The sequence below is a fragment of the Pezoporus flaviventris genome, unplaced genomic scaffold, assembly GCF_033815535.1.
Source record: "Pezoporus flaviventris isolate CSIRO_AGI_PZ_B2104156 unplaced genomic scaffold, CSIRO_AGI_Pfla_v1 ptg000001l, whole genome shotgun sequence".
Classification (NCBI taxonomy): domain Eukaryota; kingdom Metazoa; phylum Chordata; class Aves; order Psittaciformes; family Psittacidae; genus Pezoporus; species Pezoporus flaviventris.
Genome location: NW_026892549.1, coordinates 60,781,311 through 60,798,117, shown reverse-complemented (window position 1 = coordinate 60,798,117; position 16,807 = coordinate 60,781,311). Strand labels below are relative to the sequence as shown.

General features: G+C 37.3%; 1 protein-coding gene across 4 annotated transcripts in view; it reads right to left on the bottom strand.

The window, feature by feature from the left end:
- CDC14A (cell division cycle 14A) overlaps positions 1-16,807 on the bottom strand; it is a 57,871-nt gene that overhangs the window by 24,578 nt on the left and 16,486 nt on the right. For 3 of the 4 annotated variants that reach the window (XM_061461272.1, XM_061461298.1, XM_061461280.1), the window contains exons 4-5: positions 14,014-14,106; positions 7,909-7,988 (exon numbers count right to left, since the gene is read on the bottom strand). In XM_061461272.1, coding sequence (XP_061317256.1) covers positions 7,909-7,988; positions 14,014-14,106 — 173 coding nt within the window. The remainder of the gene's footprint in view (positions 1-7,908; positions 7,989-14,013; positions 14,107-16,807) is intronic. The other variant, XM_061461289.1, reaches the window with a different exon arrangement.

Here is a 16,807-nt window from a genome sequence, read left to right as displayed (position 1 = left end):
AAGAAGACAAAGTACTTTTCAAAGTGTGCTTCAGAGCAGTTTGCATTTCAGCAGGGTTCTCCCTGGGCAGATTATTTCCTAAGCACTCATTGAAGGAATGTTTTCTAGTTTTGCTCTAAGCCATCTTATCCAGAGTGCTAAGAACTGCAATTCAGCAGAGCAGCAACATTTTAGGTTTCAGCCAGCTACAGCTCTAACCTATATTAGAGTCAAAATTGCAATCTTCCTTGAAAACTTTCCTTTGTTGATAGTCTGTTTGCTCTAAGTTATATGAAGGTTTTGTATTGATGTGCTCCTTCAATTCCAAGTCCTTTAAGACTAGAATATTCTCTCTCAGTCTTTAAGAAGAGAGTAAGCAGCTTTGAGCAAGCAATTTTGATAGAAAATGTATTTAAGCAACTGAAAAGCTCCAATTTTGGTAATGTCATATTACAGGCAGGCTATTCTAGAAAAGCTTTCAAGTGATTAGAGTATTAAAAGATACTTAGTACAGTGTTTTATAATAGAACTTTCAAGTGTGAATAAACCTTCAAGATCCAAATCCAACAAAGTAGGTTTTCAAAATGAAAAGCCAGAAAGTATTTTCATTACATTAGATAAGCAGAACATACCAAAGCTGTAAAATGTAACTTAACAGACAATACATTTTTGACAAGAGAAAGTTAGATAGCATTTTAGCACAAAAGGATTTTAGCAAACAAAAGGGTCTTCCAAGCAAAAACAATCTTAAGGCCCCCATGGGAACATATATAACAGAAAAGCTGCAAAAGCTGCAACAGTTTTCTGAAGGGGCTGACAGAAACAACAAAACCTAAACCAATGCAAACCACAAAATTAACTATTTAGAGAAACATAAATGGAAGATATGATTGTAGCAGATGTTCTGCAGTACATGTTATTTTGCTATAGCAAGAATCTAGTTTTTATTTCCTCTATAAGTACCACTTCAACTGATAAGGCATGCGATACTGCAGTACATAAACACAACACCAGGGAAAAAAGCCACATTCTCTCTAATCCATTAATAGCACAGAGCAAGAGAGGGAATGGAGAAGAGGAAGGGATACTGAACTCAACTGCGCTGTCCAAGGTAAGCCTATCACAATACCAGGTGGGCAGTATTCATAGCTACAGTGCCCACAGACAGCTATTTCCAGTGAGGTGCACAGGATGCTGGCAGCTAACATCCACTGCTACATCAGCCATGCCTCAAATGTCTCATTTCTGTCACTGTGCACCTCACCATTAGAGTAGGTGCACTCTGCCTGGAGAAAACAGCTCTGCTGACACATGCCATCCACACACAGTGGAATAACAAAGACTGAAAGCCAGCAAAATTCAAAACAGGCAAAGGTTGGGAATGAACAATTGAAAAGCTGTTTTAGCCTGATCTCAAATTCCCAGAAACTCAAAGAGTAGCAGAATTCTAATGTTGGGGCTATTTTTTTAAAAGAAACACAATACACTGAGTTAACATCTGAAAACCTCACACACACCCTTCCCCCCCCCCCCCCCATTTATCTTTTGTCTAGGAATGCAATAATGGATTGAAACCATAAACAAGCACCAGACATGAATGACAGTACAGCAGGGTGGTAAATAACACCTGGAACCAGCGGCTTGATATTACCTCATGCTTCAAGAGGAAGCATGAATGTATGTATTTTTTCTTTCCTAGTTTCCAAAAGCACAACTGGCTGATCAGAATCAATTCCAGTTGCAAACCCCTCTCTGAAACTTCCTGCTTTATGCTCCAGAATTTTAAGCTAAGATATCTACAGGTATTAAAGTTTAGGTGCAAGAACAAAAAAATTCATCTGGCAGAAGTTTTATGTACAATCCATGAGAATTCCGCATACTGGATCCATTGATACAGTACAGCAATATATGAACTACAGGAAAGGCAAGTGCCTGTGGACTCTTAGGAAATGAAACCCAAGTTACTCATTTCAGAACAGAAGCAAGCAACAAAATACACCTTACAGAGCTGTTTTAAATGTTAAAAAAAAAAAGTAAAAAAGTTTATTTATGAAGCCCAGTTGCAGTGTACTTATGAAGTGCCATTTTTTAACTTCAATCTTCCTATTAGATGATTTCATATTATTCCAGAGAAGTGTTAGTAACCCTGTAGAGTTCAGTCAAAGGGCATTTTGCTGAAGTGTTAGACAGGACAGATGCTTAATGACAATCTTACTGCCAACAGTATGTCTTGAAAGGTCTAGAAATACTTAAAAAGTAAAGATGAAGAGTCTATCATGACCTGATTTCCTGAATGTTTTCAATAAATTACTTGAGTAAAATATCCTCCTGTTTAGCGGGAGTTGGCTGAGGTATTTTAAGCCACTTACTGTTTTGGTTCTTTCTTTGTTAAAAACAAACCTAAAACAAATCTCCCCCCACTAATCACCTCGATAACTTCCTCCAGGCAGGGGCTGAGTTACCAAGTTCTTTTTCTATCCCTGAGAAATGGGTCAGAAGTCATGTCAAATCATTAGAATCACAGAATCCCATACTGGTTTGGGTTGGAAGGGACCTTAAAGTTCATCCAGTTCCAACCCCTGCCATGGGCAGGGACACCTCACACTAGAGCAGGTTGCTCCAAGCCCCTGTGTCCAACCTGGCCTCGAACACTGCCAGGGATGGGGCAGCCACAGCTTCTCTGGGCACCCTGTGACAGCGCCTCAGCACCCTCACAGGGAAGAAGAGCTTCTGCCTTAGATCTAACCTGCACTTCCCCTGTTTCAGTGTGAACCTATCACCCCTATCATTACAGCCCCCGATGAAGAGTCATTAAGAAGCTTTGTAAATATTTAAAAAACTAAATTTCATCTTATTTTCTTTAATCCTCCTGAATTAATGCATTTACTGGAGAAAACTAAATCATTAAAAACTAACGCAGAGCGGCTAGTTCCATTCCACCACTCTTCCTACTGATTTTGTGTAAATTTCCAGACCATGGATAAAAATACTGGATACTGTCAGAAGTAGTATTAACCTTTACAAAAATCCTGTTCGAAATGCAGCTCTTCTCATGCCAGATTGAGAAGTCAATTATATAGCACCCGATCCACCAGCATGCATTTTCTTTCTATCAATGACAGACATATTTCAAAAGGTTTAGAGCAATAATTAATAAAACTAATTTTAGCTTGCATAAAATGCAGTAGATTCTGAATGGGCCATACTTTGCACCGCAGTAACACCAAATGAAAAGCACTGTTATAAGGAAGAGCATTGTAAAATAAAAATACATTTACTAACCTTGAAGAAACATATGGCTTTACATGAAATTAAAATTAATTCCAGACATTCTTCCTATTTAAACTTATTATCTTTTATTCTACAGTCACCATCCTATCCTACAGAAAACTAATATATGTACTTATGTTTAAGGCAGTAGTAACTGGGACTACCGGGACTACCTGTTGGTATAGAAAAACATTCCAGTGTTTTTACTGGTATAAACCAAGCTATTTGCATTTCAAATGTTAAAACTTTTTGTTCAACTCAAAAGTCTGTTTAAAAAAGCACAGAAGAGAAAGCAAGACCTCATTTCATCTCAGAATGATATGAAGAAGCACATACAGACATCTCTGGCACAGTTTTACAGTGCGGGTGCTCCAATTCCTGTTGCTGATGTTTCATTACAGTATTCTTCCAGTCTTCTATGGCCAAATGCATAACCACCTTGATTTGAAAATAGTGTTTTACCACCACCTGATAGCACTCTATTTGCTTTCAAAATGAGAAAAATGTGTCTGTTTCTATGAGATACAGATGTGGTATGAATCTGAGCTGCAAATCCCACATCTGATTTCACAGTTACTGTAGCTGACCTCAATACTGCAGAACACTTTCCTTCCACCAAACCTCTAAACACTATCGGTAACAAAATAGCGTTTGCCAAGCACTTGCCAATAAAGAAACAAAACCCAAAAGCTACAAACTAAAATCTAGCTCTGAAATTCATGTTGTATCTAGAGTCTGAACACACACTAAAATATACTGGGTTCTCTTTAATATAAAGTCAATACAGAGCAGTTTGAGGTAAAAATGTAAAGCTTAGTTTCACAGTAACTGGTATTTATAATGATTTCAAATGTGGTTAGCACCATTTGCTTAAACGGAAGCAAGAAGTTACAGTGCAAAATCTTCAAATGACTTGAGTGTCACAGTGAATCGGCCAAAAATAATTGTCTCAAAGAGAGTCTTGCCTTATCTTCCTGCTTTATCTCTAATTTTTCTATGATAAAACCAAAATCAGAACATTTCCCTGTATCTTGCAAGAGGGGTATTCTGATTTCCTTCCACCCCCAAGCAGTATTTGCTGAAGCTGTCTTTAACTGAAATACCAGCTAAAGATCTAAGCCGATTAAAGCTTTTTGAGGTCACTGAGCTAGAATAAAGTAGATCAGTTTCCCAGTGATCACTTCATGTAAGCATTCCTCAGTGCTCCATAAAGAATGACAGTCCTGCAGCTTCTACCTATTGAAAATTATCTATTTCTTTTCCCAAATAGAAGACATTTCAGATATCAAAATAACCAACTTGTTAAACAGTCCGGCTGTAACAATTCCAACAGAGAGGACCTATACTACAGAAGCTTGAGCCCAGAACTTAGATATTGTACCAGAATAAATTCATGTCAGTAAGAACTGAATACCAATGATTCAGTATCTCAAATTCTTTCTTTCCTAGACCTTAGAATAGGAAGAATGAAGCAAGACATTTGGCTACGGTTTTCATTATACATAAGTGAGTTTAGCTCTTTTCAAGACACTGAAGATGTGAAGGAGTACAAACTTCCTCATAGCACCAACTTGTCTCTCCACAGTAGAGCTTGATGCCAAGCAGCTATAGCCCCCCTCACCTGCAACAGCTTCCAGCACAGGTTCATTTGCTGGAGCCTCAGTATCATACTATATTTTGCACCAAAGGTGCCTTAAGTGTCTCAGAATGGACAGGGGGAGAAAAGAAGCTGAAAGGCCCTGGAAAAACACAGAAGGGGGAATCAATTCTTTCTTCCCCATTCTCAGCTAACATAGATTGTCCCACTGCAGGCCCTCATCAGACCCTACCTGCCTTCCTCTCAGCCCCAGTAATCCTTAAACTCCTTCTGCATCTATTCTAGCTCTTCCTATCAATTCAACTCCCAAATATCCCCTCCGTATCAGATTCCCCATTTCTTACCTAGCCTCCTATCTTGTTCGAATCCTTCAGTTTCTTTCCTCACCCCCCTTGTCTCACCTCCTGTACAGCTAGATTACACAGTCTTCCTTCCCAGCAGGACAAACTATACTGCAATAAGAGAATCTGCTTAGGCTCTAATCCAGTGTCAAGACCTGACATAGTCCAAAGCAGCTGCAAAAGAAACTTAAGTGCTTTCCAGCCCCAAGCCATATGTGAAAGAACACTCAAGAAATCAAAATGTTTAATTCTTCTAGCAAAAGCTCGTATCACTATATTCCTTCTAGAAACAGCATGGCTCTGCGGAAGACTGCCTCCCTCACATCCTCTAAAATACCCAAAGCTTTGTGTTAGAAACCCCAAAACCATACCAAAATCCACAACACAGAAAACCCACCATGAAACACACATCCTCTCCCAAAGAACTACAGTTTTAGCCAATCATTTATCTCACAGCAAGCCAGAGCTTGAAACACAGGGACAAAGACTGCAGAGGACTGATGTTTCAGAAGGCTGCCTACTCTCTGTTATTGCCCTCTTCTACTGAAGCTGATAAACAGAACAAAGTGGTTATACTTTTGTAACGATTTTGACAGGCCGGACTGCAAAACCTGAGTAGTCTCTTCGCTAGATATTACCTTCAAAATTTTCAGCTAGTGTTCTCTCCCAGACATGCAATGCTCTTTATATATAATATAAAGTTATCTTTAGAAAATCTTACGGGGTTTTGTGATTTTTTTAACTCCCTCCTTTGCTGATATACCTCTTTTATTTTGGAATAGAATGCTATGAATTTAAACTTACAAGAACGTGCTTTGAACAATTAACACTTAAATGACATTGTTTTGTGTCATTATATTTGTGACTGTGGTTCTTACAGCCACACAAGAAATCACTGAGCCAATTACGTTCACTACTCCCTACCAGTCAAGCAGAAATAGCATTTTGCATTAGTACTGCTGTTATCATCATCATTATTATAAAGAATTGGTTGCAAGGCAAAGGTCTGTAGCCTTTGGTTTGAGGAAATAGGGTCTGCAAACACACTATTCCTCCCAGTTACAATTTTGGGATCTGACAATTCAAATTCTTCACTTAGTTTTCTTCACCTTAATCTTTGCTTTGGCAGGGGAGAAAGGAACCTAAAGACATAGCAACTTACTGTGATTCCAAAGAGTATGTTTCTGTCACTGCTGAACAAGATCCAGCTATTCCCAGATAACATACATCCTCCACTGTTTGTTTTTTAAGCAAGTCCTGAATAAGCTCAGGTTAAGATTCTGAAAAATTTAAATCACTTTAGTATTAAAAGCTCTTATAAGAAAGAAATACTCCTGCCAAAGTTGAACTACTAAGAATTTTATATGAAAGGGAGAATAATGATTTTTGGACTCCACCAAAATGCTACAGATGAATTCCTACAAGGAAATTTCACTTGTTGCTTTCCCCAAAATAATGAGATAGAATGTACTGATACAGTTTCTGTGCTCAGAATAATAGTTTGCTTCAAAGAACTTCTTCTAGCAATTCTCCAGTAGCTGAACCTTCTGCAAATAGAAAGGACCAATGTAATTACATGAAACTGGGAAAAGATTAGGAACCAAAGAAGCTAAGAGGTAGAGAAAACTATACATTAATCTTTAACTTAGACTATCACTCCTGTATTTTATATAGAATTTGGACCACTGACATGTTTAAAATAACTCATTTGTTTATGCACTGTGAGTATATGTTATAATTAGCTGAAAAAATATGGATATTGATAGCTCAACAAACTTCTTGGGCTTTGGAGAGCTACCAATGACCAGGTCAGTGTATAAACACCCTGCCAATATAAGCTATCACTGATTTTAAGATTTCACAGTCAAACTGGACTTTAAATACAAATCTACCACCAACAGTTTATACTGTATCTGGCTCCTGTACAAGCTATGAGGAGAGAGAATGTGATCTTCCTTTGCTGAGTGGCTATAGAATCAGATGAATTTGATACAGACAGGGTAGATCTACATTCACAAATGCACTGGCTGACAGTGAACACCACTTGTGACATGCTGACTGCCCCCCCCCCCCCCCCCCCCCAAGAGGATTTTGACCTTCTTGTAGTTGCCTTTTGTTGCCAGTGTTTGCATAACAATAGCATGAGGTATTTCCATTCCTAAAGCACAAGGGCACTTCATGGCCCAAACCATAAAAAAAGTTTGGAAGTCTATTAGATAGGCATGACAGCTAGAACTCCTCAGATTTAAGTCTCAGTAGGACATTAGTATAGGCAATAAAGACAGATCGATAGAAATCAGCTATGATTCATTAGAAACAAATAGGCAAAGCATCTTAATTTGAACTTCAGTACTTGTCCTGCAAAATAGCGAAAACATAACAGCATAAACCCTCTTCATTCAAGTAAGTCTAGCTGCTTAGGTACTAGGGAATTTAAAAGATGGGAATGGCTTCCAAGTAGTAAGACAGGGTACCTGATGAAGTAAGGTTTGAATTGCTCAATCACAAACATGCTAAGAACTATTTTCAAAATGTGATAGTTTGCAAGACTGGAAGTTTTACTTAACACTTAACTCAATCTCAGTAGCTTTCTTATTCCAACACAGAACAAGTAATCCCACCAGAAGTAAACGATATCTTTTCCTGGAGACCAGTCTGAAAAATCTATATTTAGCGAATTCCAAAACACAAAAGTTAGGCCCATTTCTCATGTTCACATACCTAAATGGAAGATAAGGTGGATTAGATCCAGACAAAAGTGTTCTGTAAGCTTCTTCTGGTGTTTTCTTCAAGTATATTACCTAAAAAGGATGGGGGGGGAGAGGAAAAAATATCAGCCCTGAGCCTGAAAAGTCATTAACCACACGTAAGCTTCCCCAGCCCATTACACTCCTAAGAATGTATGCTATACTCCTTTATGACCAACTCCTAGGACATTTATAGGAGTAAAGTAAAAGATTCAGAAATCAACAGAAGTCAACAGAAACTGGGAATTCTGTTTTGTGTGATTCCCCTCCTTTAAAAAACAATAAAATAAATTAAAAAACCAAAGCAAAACCCAAACCAAACACATACTGTGGCAACTGAGAGACTTTAAGACAGACTCAACATCATCCTAAGAAGAAAAATAGGCATCTATACCAGGAGTTCTCTGCCCAGCTTCCGATGACTCCACATATCACAGTGTCTGACAAAGAAAATATTTCTCCACCACAGCTCAATGGTAGATTTTCCAACATAAACATTGTCCGACTCCTAACTGTCAATATCAAACTACCAATTACACAAAAATAGCTAATTCAACAAGCCAAACCTGTTACTGTTAGACCAACATACAGTTTATGTAATACCCTAAGCCAAGGTTCATTCAGCTATCCTGAACACCATCAGCTGCACTGGCTTAAGCAAGAAATTAAAATAAAACCACATGTTGCATTTCAATTCCTATTTGCACAGTAAAACTGATCCTAAAATAAAACTAACTTGGAAAATATAAGCAAGTTATTATTTACAAAAGAGTTGTAATCCAGTTTGCAGTGGCATATTTCATGCACACAAGCATGTTTCTTAAACAATGCCACACAATTTCCCTGGCCTTTTCCCCTCCAACTCACACCCAGCACCTACATGGCTGCATATTCACTCTATGCACATTTAACTCTTGAATATGAAGTATTCTAATAAAGATTTTCTTAACCAAGACATAGGTTAGTTCCTTATCTAAAAGCTTTCTTCAATTTTTGACCTTAAGCACATTAGAATATAGGTAAGCGGTGGCCACTTCCATAATATTTGCAATTTGCCTGAAGTCTAGAGTCATATCTCAAGTTAATGGGATTCTCAGTATTCTGTAAGGTATCACCACAGTAAGTAGATTTTCTTGCATTTCTTCCTCAAGCATGGACGAGGCAGACAGAAAAGAGAAGGATAAAACAAACCCCATAAAGTTGACACAAGTAAAACAGCCTGAAAAACCTCTTGCCATGATGGAGTGAAAAGAGGGCCCAGAATCATTTCTGGTGGTTTTAAACTACCACCTGTTTCACCGCTTTCAACAACTGGTCTACTTTTGAACCAAAAGCCTCACCACAAACTGATCTGCCTTCAAAAGATCTATTCCCTGACATGGATTTTTATTTGCCTGGACTTCCACATTCCCCCCTCCATAATCTCTGAAAGTAATGCATCCTTTCCACCATCAAACCAGACCACAATTTCTAGATGAAAACCTTTCCATTCACTCTATGTTATCAGAACAATTGTTGCTTTTTTGCTAGCTCAACTATTGCATTCTTTGTTGTTGGGGTCAAACCAGTTATTGCTAATATTGGAACAGATTGAGAGATTTACTTAATGGATATATATATTTACCTAATTCAACAAGTGGAGGGGCCCATTTCTTTGTAGTTTTAAGCTGTCATGGTCTGTCTGCAGCTATGATTGCTAACTAATGGCACCAGCATCATGCTTTCAACTCCTGCTACACAGCAATGCTATGCTGCTTTCATAGCTCTTTGTAAAGGATTATTTTAGCCTGTGAAAGAAGTCTCCTTTGTCCTTCCTTTAGTCCACTTCACAAAGGTTTTGCATTTAAGAAGTGTGCATCCTGTGCAATACATTTCAATGGGGGGTATATTTCAGAGAAAAATACCAATTTCATTCAAATATTCATGTCAGTTACTCACCTTTAAAGCCTAAATTCATGCTTATAGTCAAAAGATCCTTAAAGGGGAGTTCAGAGGACTTCAGGGGAAGATGAGTTTCCATCTTACACAGTTATGGAGTCAGAAATCTGAAGTGAATCTGTACTACATGAATGTTTTTCTAGTGCTGCAGGTTTTAGTTCACAGAAGCTGTGGTACTTCAAAGCTGTCTCTGCTCAAAGGCACATATATACACGCCATTTTGAACCAGACACTGCTTGCTCCTAATAAAGATACTCGGCTGGAAACAGGAGAAAGATTTCAAGAACACAAAAGGAAGGAGAGAAGTAAAGAAACACTTAACAGAGCTCCTGAAAAAACAAAGTATTGCGGATGTCAAGAATAATGCAGTAACTGAAGAAGAAGAATGAAGTAGAGAAGGAAACACTACTTAAAATTAGAGATATCCATTAAGAAAATTTGAGGAAGGTGTGTTTTCTGACTCTATCAATGAAAAGTCAGCAGCTGAAACTTAGCTTCAGTTCTTAATCTAATATGCTGAATCTTCAGAGCTTTCATTCTGCAACACACACAAATAAAAATAACACAACACAGAGCCTGTTTGAATAGTCTGCATAAGCTGAATCTGTATCGAAGGAGAAATGCGAGTAAAAGCCTTAAAATAAACAAAGGAAGCCACTTTCCAGACAGTGACTATTGTCACACTGTAAAGAGTTGCTTTACAAGGGACAAGGCTCTCCTCCCATTCCCACTGTCACTGCTCTAGCTCATATCATGTGGCTCTGCTACCTATAAAAAAACAGATTCATCAAATACTAAAAAGTTTCAAGTATTCTTTTTTCTCTCACCTTTCTATTCTTATGCCCTCAACTTCTAAATAAAGATGTGCTAGGAAGAGAAAGCCTCTCACAGCTTTGACACTGTGCTGGCACATGACACGTAGTGATAGTGGCCAAGAAAATTCATACCACACGTCCTAAAAAGTTTAGAGAATAAAAAAGGAATATTTTGCAAAACCGCCTTAAGACTTACAATATTTCTCTGCAGTAACTGAAAAGCCTTCGCATTTGCTGACCCTCCAAGGGAGCGGTTATGGATTTGAGCAGTAGTGTGATATGCCTAGATTATACCAGAACAAACCCTTGAAGCTTCAGGTAGAGCTGAGAAATCCGATTTATTGTTTTAAACTTGGGGGAAGCTCTCATCTGTAGTAGTTTGTTATTACCTGGTCATTTGCTGTGCTAAACTTACAAACTTGAGAACTCAACAGCTTTTTTCCCTTATTTGCGTTACACAAGCCTAATACAAGTCTACCAAAAAATACACTTAAAGTAACTGTAAGAAAGAAATATGACCAGCCTATCTGCTATCAACAAGGCAAAAGAGCTCACTGGATCCCTGTTCAGAGTTTGTCACAGTATGAAAGCATTGTGTTTCATCAGGACTGCTCAAAAGTCAGATATGGGTCCACTAATCAAGTTTTGATCTTTAAAGAACTGCAAGAAATAACAACTACTTGTCTTCTACAAGGGTAGAATTAAAGCTCTAGGTTTACCAGAGGGAGCATGTGCCATACATATATATTCTCTCTCCCCGCTGTCCCATTTCTCTAGAAGTACAAGAGCAGTCACTGGTACAAACAGACTAATATTCCTCCTGCTCTTCTACCCCAAGTAATCCAAACTTTACTAGATAGCAGATCACACAACCAGTTGAGGGCTCCTTGGTTTCCAACCAGAAAAGAAACATAACAAATACCCTAATAATATGGAAAGAAGGGACCAGCCCTCAATTCATCCATATTATCAGAAAGGGTAAAATGCACTCTCCTTCTCCAAGAAGGAATTCTTTGATGACAAGTGGGGAGTTCATGTAATGACTTCGGTATAATTCAATAAAACTTATTCCCTCTCACCCCTCTTCCCCCCAGAAACTGTTAGGGACAAATTGAGACAAACAAGGCTGCTTTAGTTTTGATATGCATGAAAGTACTTGTAATACTATTTTTAAATGATTTTTAAATACTAGTTTTTCTTTCTTTCTTTTTAATTAACTATTGTGGAAAGCTACATAAAAATTCTTTTTGTCCTAATTTGAATAACAGAAAGAATCTTCACTGAATTCTTAAGAGCAAGGGCAATAATTTAAGAACTGGACATGATTAGCCCAAATGTATTGGAAGTACATTGTAAAAATTGACATTTAGAAAACACATCTACCCGAGATGCAGTTTATAAACAGGAAAGCAATTGCCCACAAAGTTTTAAGACTTAACTTTCCCTTAACCTTATGAGTCTCTTATTAAAATATTTTAATAGCTATAGGGTATTTCAGTGCAACATGTCTAAGCAGCTCCTCATTGGAACAATCTAAGTTGCATAATCACCAGTGGAAACCCATTCCTAGAACTCGATCCACTGTTTTCCATGTTTCATTTTACACTTAATATTTTAACACCAGCAAAACCAATCCTTCTCAGTTAACTTTCACACACTGGTAAGTGTTCACAGCTCTAAGACTTTCTGGTTTCAGAAAGCTTATATAATCAAAGGCAAGATGTAAAATCTACAAGACCTGAGATTAAAGAGTACATATATTCCTGTCATGATTTGGATATTCCTACTGTGACAGATCACACTGCCAATGACACAGTTCTTTTACTGAAGAATATGATGAGGTTCCTTCAGGTCCTTCCTTACGCCCTATCACATAACCCAAGAGTGTACCTCTACTGCATCTGACCCAACACAGTATTTGCAAGTAACACACTATGAAATGCAAATATTATTTCTTGAGAGTGAAATGAATATGTCTTGATTGTCAAAACTAAGCTTCTGCAGGTAAAAAAAAAAACAACAACAAAATCAGATTGGTAAGTAGATCATGAATAAGTTTTTAGAATAACTAAATAGTCATTTTATGAATCTACATTAGTATCAATCATTACAGAAGAAAATGAATGAACTCCCTTAACACTTGCAAGTTTAGGAATACACATCTATACAAGTAATTCTGGGATGACATACTTTTGTAACATATTGGATACCTTTGTGCAAACTGTTTTCCAATGTTACACTAAGTTGAGATGAATTGGAAAGCGACCTTAAGGTGGTTTCAACAAGAGAATACTTTTTGTATTGGAACACTGTATTAGTAAAAACTTGTTCTCTGTACATAGTATTTTCAGTAACGATACTTGAAACTTATCCTCAAGTTTTTTCCATCTTTACATTTAAACAGATCTTTCTCAAGAGCATGCACACGCTAACCCCATACACGTAGTAAAACTTTTTCTTTAATGACAAGAATCTGCAAACTAAATTCTTTCAACATTATCATCTGCATTTACTGAGCTTTGGTTTCCGCATGACCTGAAAGAAATACACCAGCTTTCACAGAGTATAAAACCTGTCTTAACAGAGACTTCCAGAACTCAGCTGGAACATGCGTGTCAGCTTAGAACCAGCAGCTTGTTAGTTCCAGTATTCTAACATGCTATGACAAAGACTCTGAGTTTTCTAGAAGTTGCTTCAACTCTGGACAGTAGAGCAGGAAGGTGAAACTGAAGTTTGAACTACACTGGTATGAAGACACACAGATAGCTGTGCAAGTGTCAGCTTGTGACTACCAAAATTTGCATGATATCCTAATAAATTAGTCTTGTGTAACTAAGGCAGCCCTGTGTATTGCACAGTGTCTGTAAAATAAGGAGATTGAAATACCTCAGGTTTTTCATTATTCTGGGTAGATTATGAAATTTAACTAAGAAATCCATCCAATAATCAGTATGCCTCTGGTCCAGTAACTTTAAGAAAGGCTGCAAGAAAAGGCTTTCGCCTCCTCAGTATGAATTTCAGTAATGCCACGAGCAGCAATTGAGTTCAGGCAAGTTTAGAGGTAAGTTTGTGGTTTGCATTTTGATATTCAAGAAAATGGTATAATATGGGAAGCATGTACACGATCCACCAAAGCCACTCCCTGTGTAGTTAAATGGAGTTAAGTCCCAAAAGTCACACAGCAGAATTTTCAAAGACAGCTTAGGGAAGAATCAAATGACAATCTGCCTGCCCCCTACAGTACAACCCATTGAGATGTTATTTTCACATGTAGCAGATGACTCTTAAGGAAGGTTAGAAGAATCCATGTGATAAATAATACTTACAGCATATGCACCTATTAGAAACGCTGCGTTTGCTCGTTTTCGTTGGTCAAAGTTGGTATAGTACACAATCTTCTTTCTTGATAGACTGAAATACTGTTAAAAAGAACCAGAAAGCATATTTACTGAGAGAATACACATTTAAAATGCCTTCCAAAGTCACTTTTCCAAAACTGAAAAAGAAGCCAGAAAAAATTCTTCTACAGTCTTACAAGTACAAAATTACTGATACCATGAACCATCTTCTTGCATTATAGATAGGAGTGCAAAGAAACAGCCACTGTTCAAGGGCAGATCTCTTAGCTGTACATAAACAGCCTATAAAACACTGAACCACAATGTTAAAGATAAAAACCTGTTTTTTTTTTCCAAGTTTAAAGATCTGAAACAATAACCTATGAACACTAATAAAAGACATTGAAATTTTTAGACTAAAACACCCCCCTATATGTGAAATTTTGCCAGCACATAATTCTGTGGAGAAGAAAAAACCTAAAGCAATCAATCTTACAGGCATTTTGTTAAACTAAACACTACTCTTCCATCTATACTACCTAAAAATGGGGTGACAGACATCATCTTTCTAAAGCTTCAACAGCAAGAACTTGTATTTAAGAAAAATGACTGCACAAGTGAAAACCCTGAAAAAAGGATAGGCAGAGATAAAACTAGTAACACTGGTAATTCTTCTTTATTTAGGACAAAACAAAGAAGACAAAACCCCCCTGTGGACAAAACTCCCATTGAAAACAAGCCCAACAAGCACCAGAAAAGAGCAATAATGACAAACCGCAGCAAACTGTTTAAAGCCAGAGAGAGAGAAAACTGTCACTTAAAAATGGCAAGTTGAGCAGTCCATTGTGTTGTCATTTTTTGAGCTTCATGAATTGCTTCACTTTCTTTGTATTCTGCAATGCTATCAGGCATGTTTTTCCTGCCAGGTTTTTACAGTGCTAGTACAGTTCTGAGGAAGCCATCACCAGACATTCTGGATTCTGCTTTTAAGTATTAGATGTGTATATATCTATTGAAATATTGCAGCAGTTATTTGAGTAGTACCAACTGTATTTCACTTTCAGAAGTCTGTAAACGTTGACTCTCATCCTCAATCTTGTTGCAAATTTTAGGACAGCTTTAACCACAGAATCATGTTTTCAAAAGAAAAAACCCCAAACAAACAGCTGATAAACTCAGAGGAAAAACTGATATATCATAGTGAGTTTCTTACTGCCACCTCCCACCAAAAATAGAACCTTTAACAGCAGTTCTAACCGTACACTCCAGTCTGGTGTTACCCACAGTTTTCATCGGTGGAAGGAGTGAGTTAATACAGTGAGTACATCTAAATGGGACTGTAATTTCAGAGCTAGCTGGCTGCTGGTGATTGGAAGTGGTTGTATCTTGAGCCCAAAAGCAACATCTTTCTCAGCATATATGCAAACACACAAAGCTCCAGTAGTTATTTAATTAGTGAAGCATTCAATTATTATTACACCTTGACAAAATGAAGCCCAGTATTTTAAGATCCTTCCTTTCTTCCCCCTCCTCAAGATTTTAATGAGTGTTCTCTAAGTGCAGTTCCACCCATGATGTGTAGGTGGGATAAGATTACAGCAGTTATGCAACAGTGACAGAACTTCAATTAGAACTTGTTGACTGCTTCTTATTTAAAGCAAAGTTCTTTGCAACAGTTTACGGTTCACCTGAAATACTATTTTAAACTGTAAAAAGCACATTCTGCTAGCTAGCCAGAAGTGCTATGTAATAAGACCATATTTCCTGGTTTATTTTAGTGATGGATGTTTTTTTTTATCAGATAGCTATGACATGTCGTTCCAATTTTGAGATGCTTTTGTACCTGAAAAAAGTGAGAGCTCACCTTAAAAGTTCCCAGAACAGTGAAATGCAAGTAATGTAACACTTTCATTGCTTGATTTTCAGAATTGAAGGGTTTGAATCTTATAAACCATACTGCTATATGAAATAGTTCACTGGCTTTTGAGTCCTGACTAAAGCTTTAACACTAAATTGAAACCTGACATTAACTAATGGCTTATAGCACAGCAACCAGAGGAAAATTGCATCAGGATTTTACTGTTCAGAAGTGTATAAAACAAACCACTTTCTATTTGCATGGGCTAAAGAAAGTCAACTTTTATCGCGTTTGCTAAAATGCCAATGTAACATCTCTGTTAGCACAAATTCTCACCTCAGTATCAATGCTAAGCTATATCATATATTTTTAGAGAACACTGATTTTCTGACCGTGTTTAATAAGCCAAGTACATTTCTTTGGCTAGGTTCAACGATAAGTGTTAAAGACTGCTCTAGAGTTCCACCTGAATGGATTAGGGCTTTACTTCCCCCAGATACTGAACAACTCCAGAGAACCAAAAATGTTCCAACAAGGAATTTTTCAATACAGATTGTCTACAGAATAGCTCTAGTTACAGATAACATTAGCTGCAAATCATCTTTTTTCTAAAACAAAACTAAGACGAACACTATGAAACATGAAATATATTTTTCTTCAGCAGTAAGAAAATGTTAGCAGTTTCACATATCACTACAAGACCAAATGCAACAATATAATAACAGTATCTGTCAAGATACATCACAGAGGAGCATGCTCAAAGACAATTATTTGAACTAAAATCAGAGGTTACATGAAAAGGTTTTGGTTTTAGGTGATAATTCTAATTCATTAGGTGTATGAGAAGGTTCCAGAAAATATTATTTGCACTGCAAGATTATTCAACAGATCAGTTCTTGTTTCTGGAAGACCTCAAGATAAATT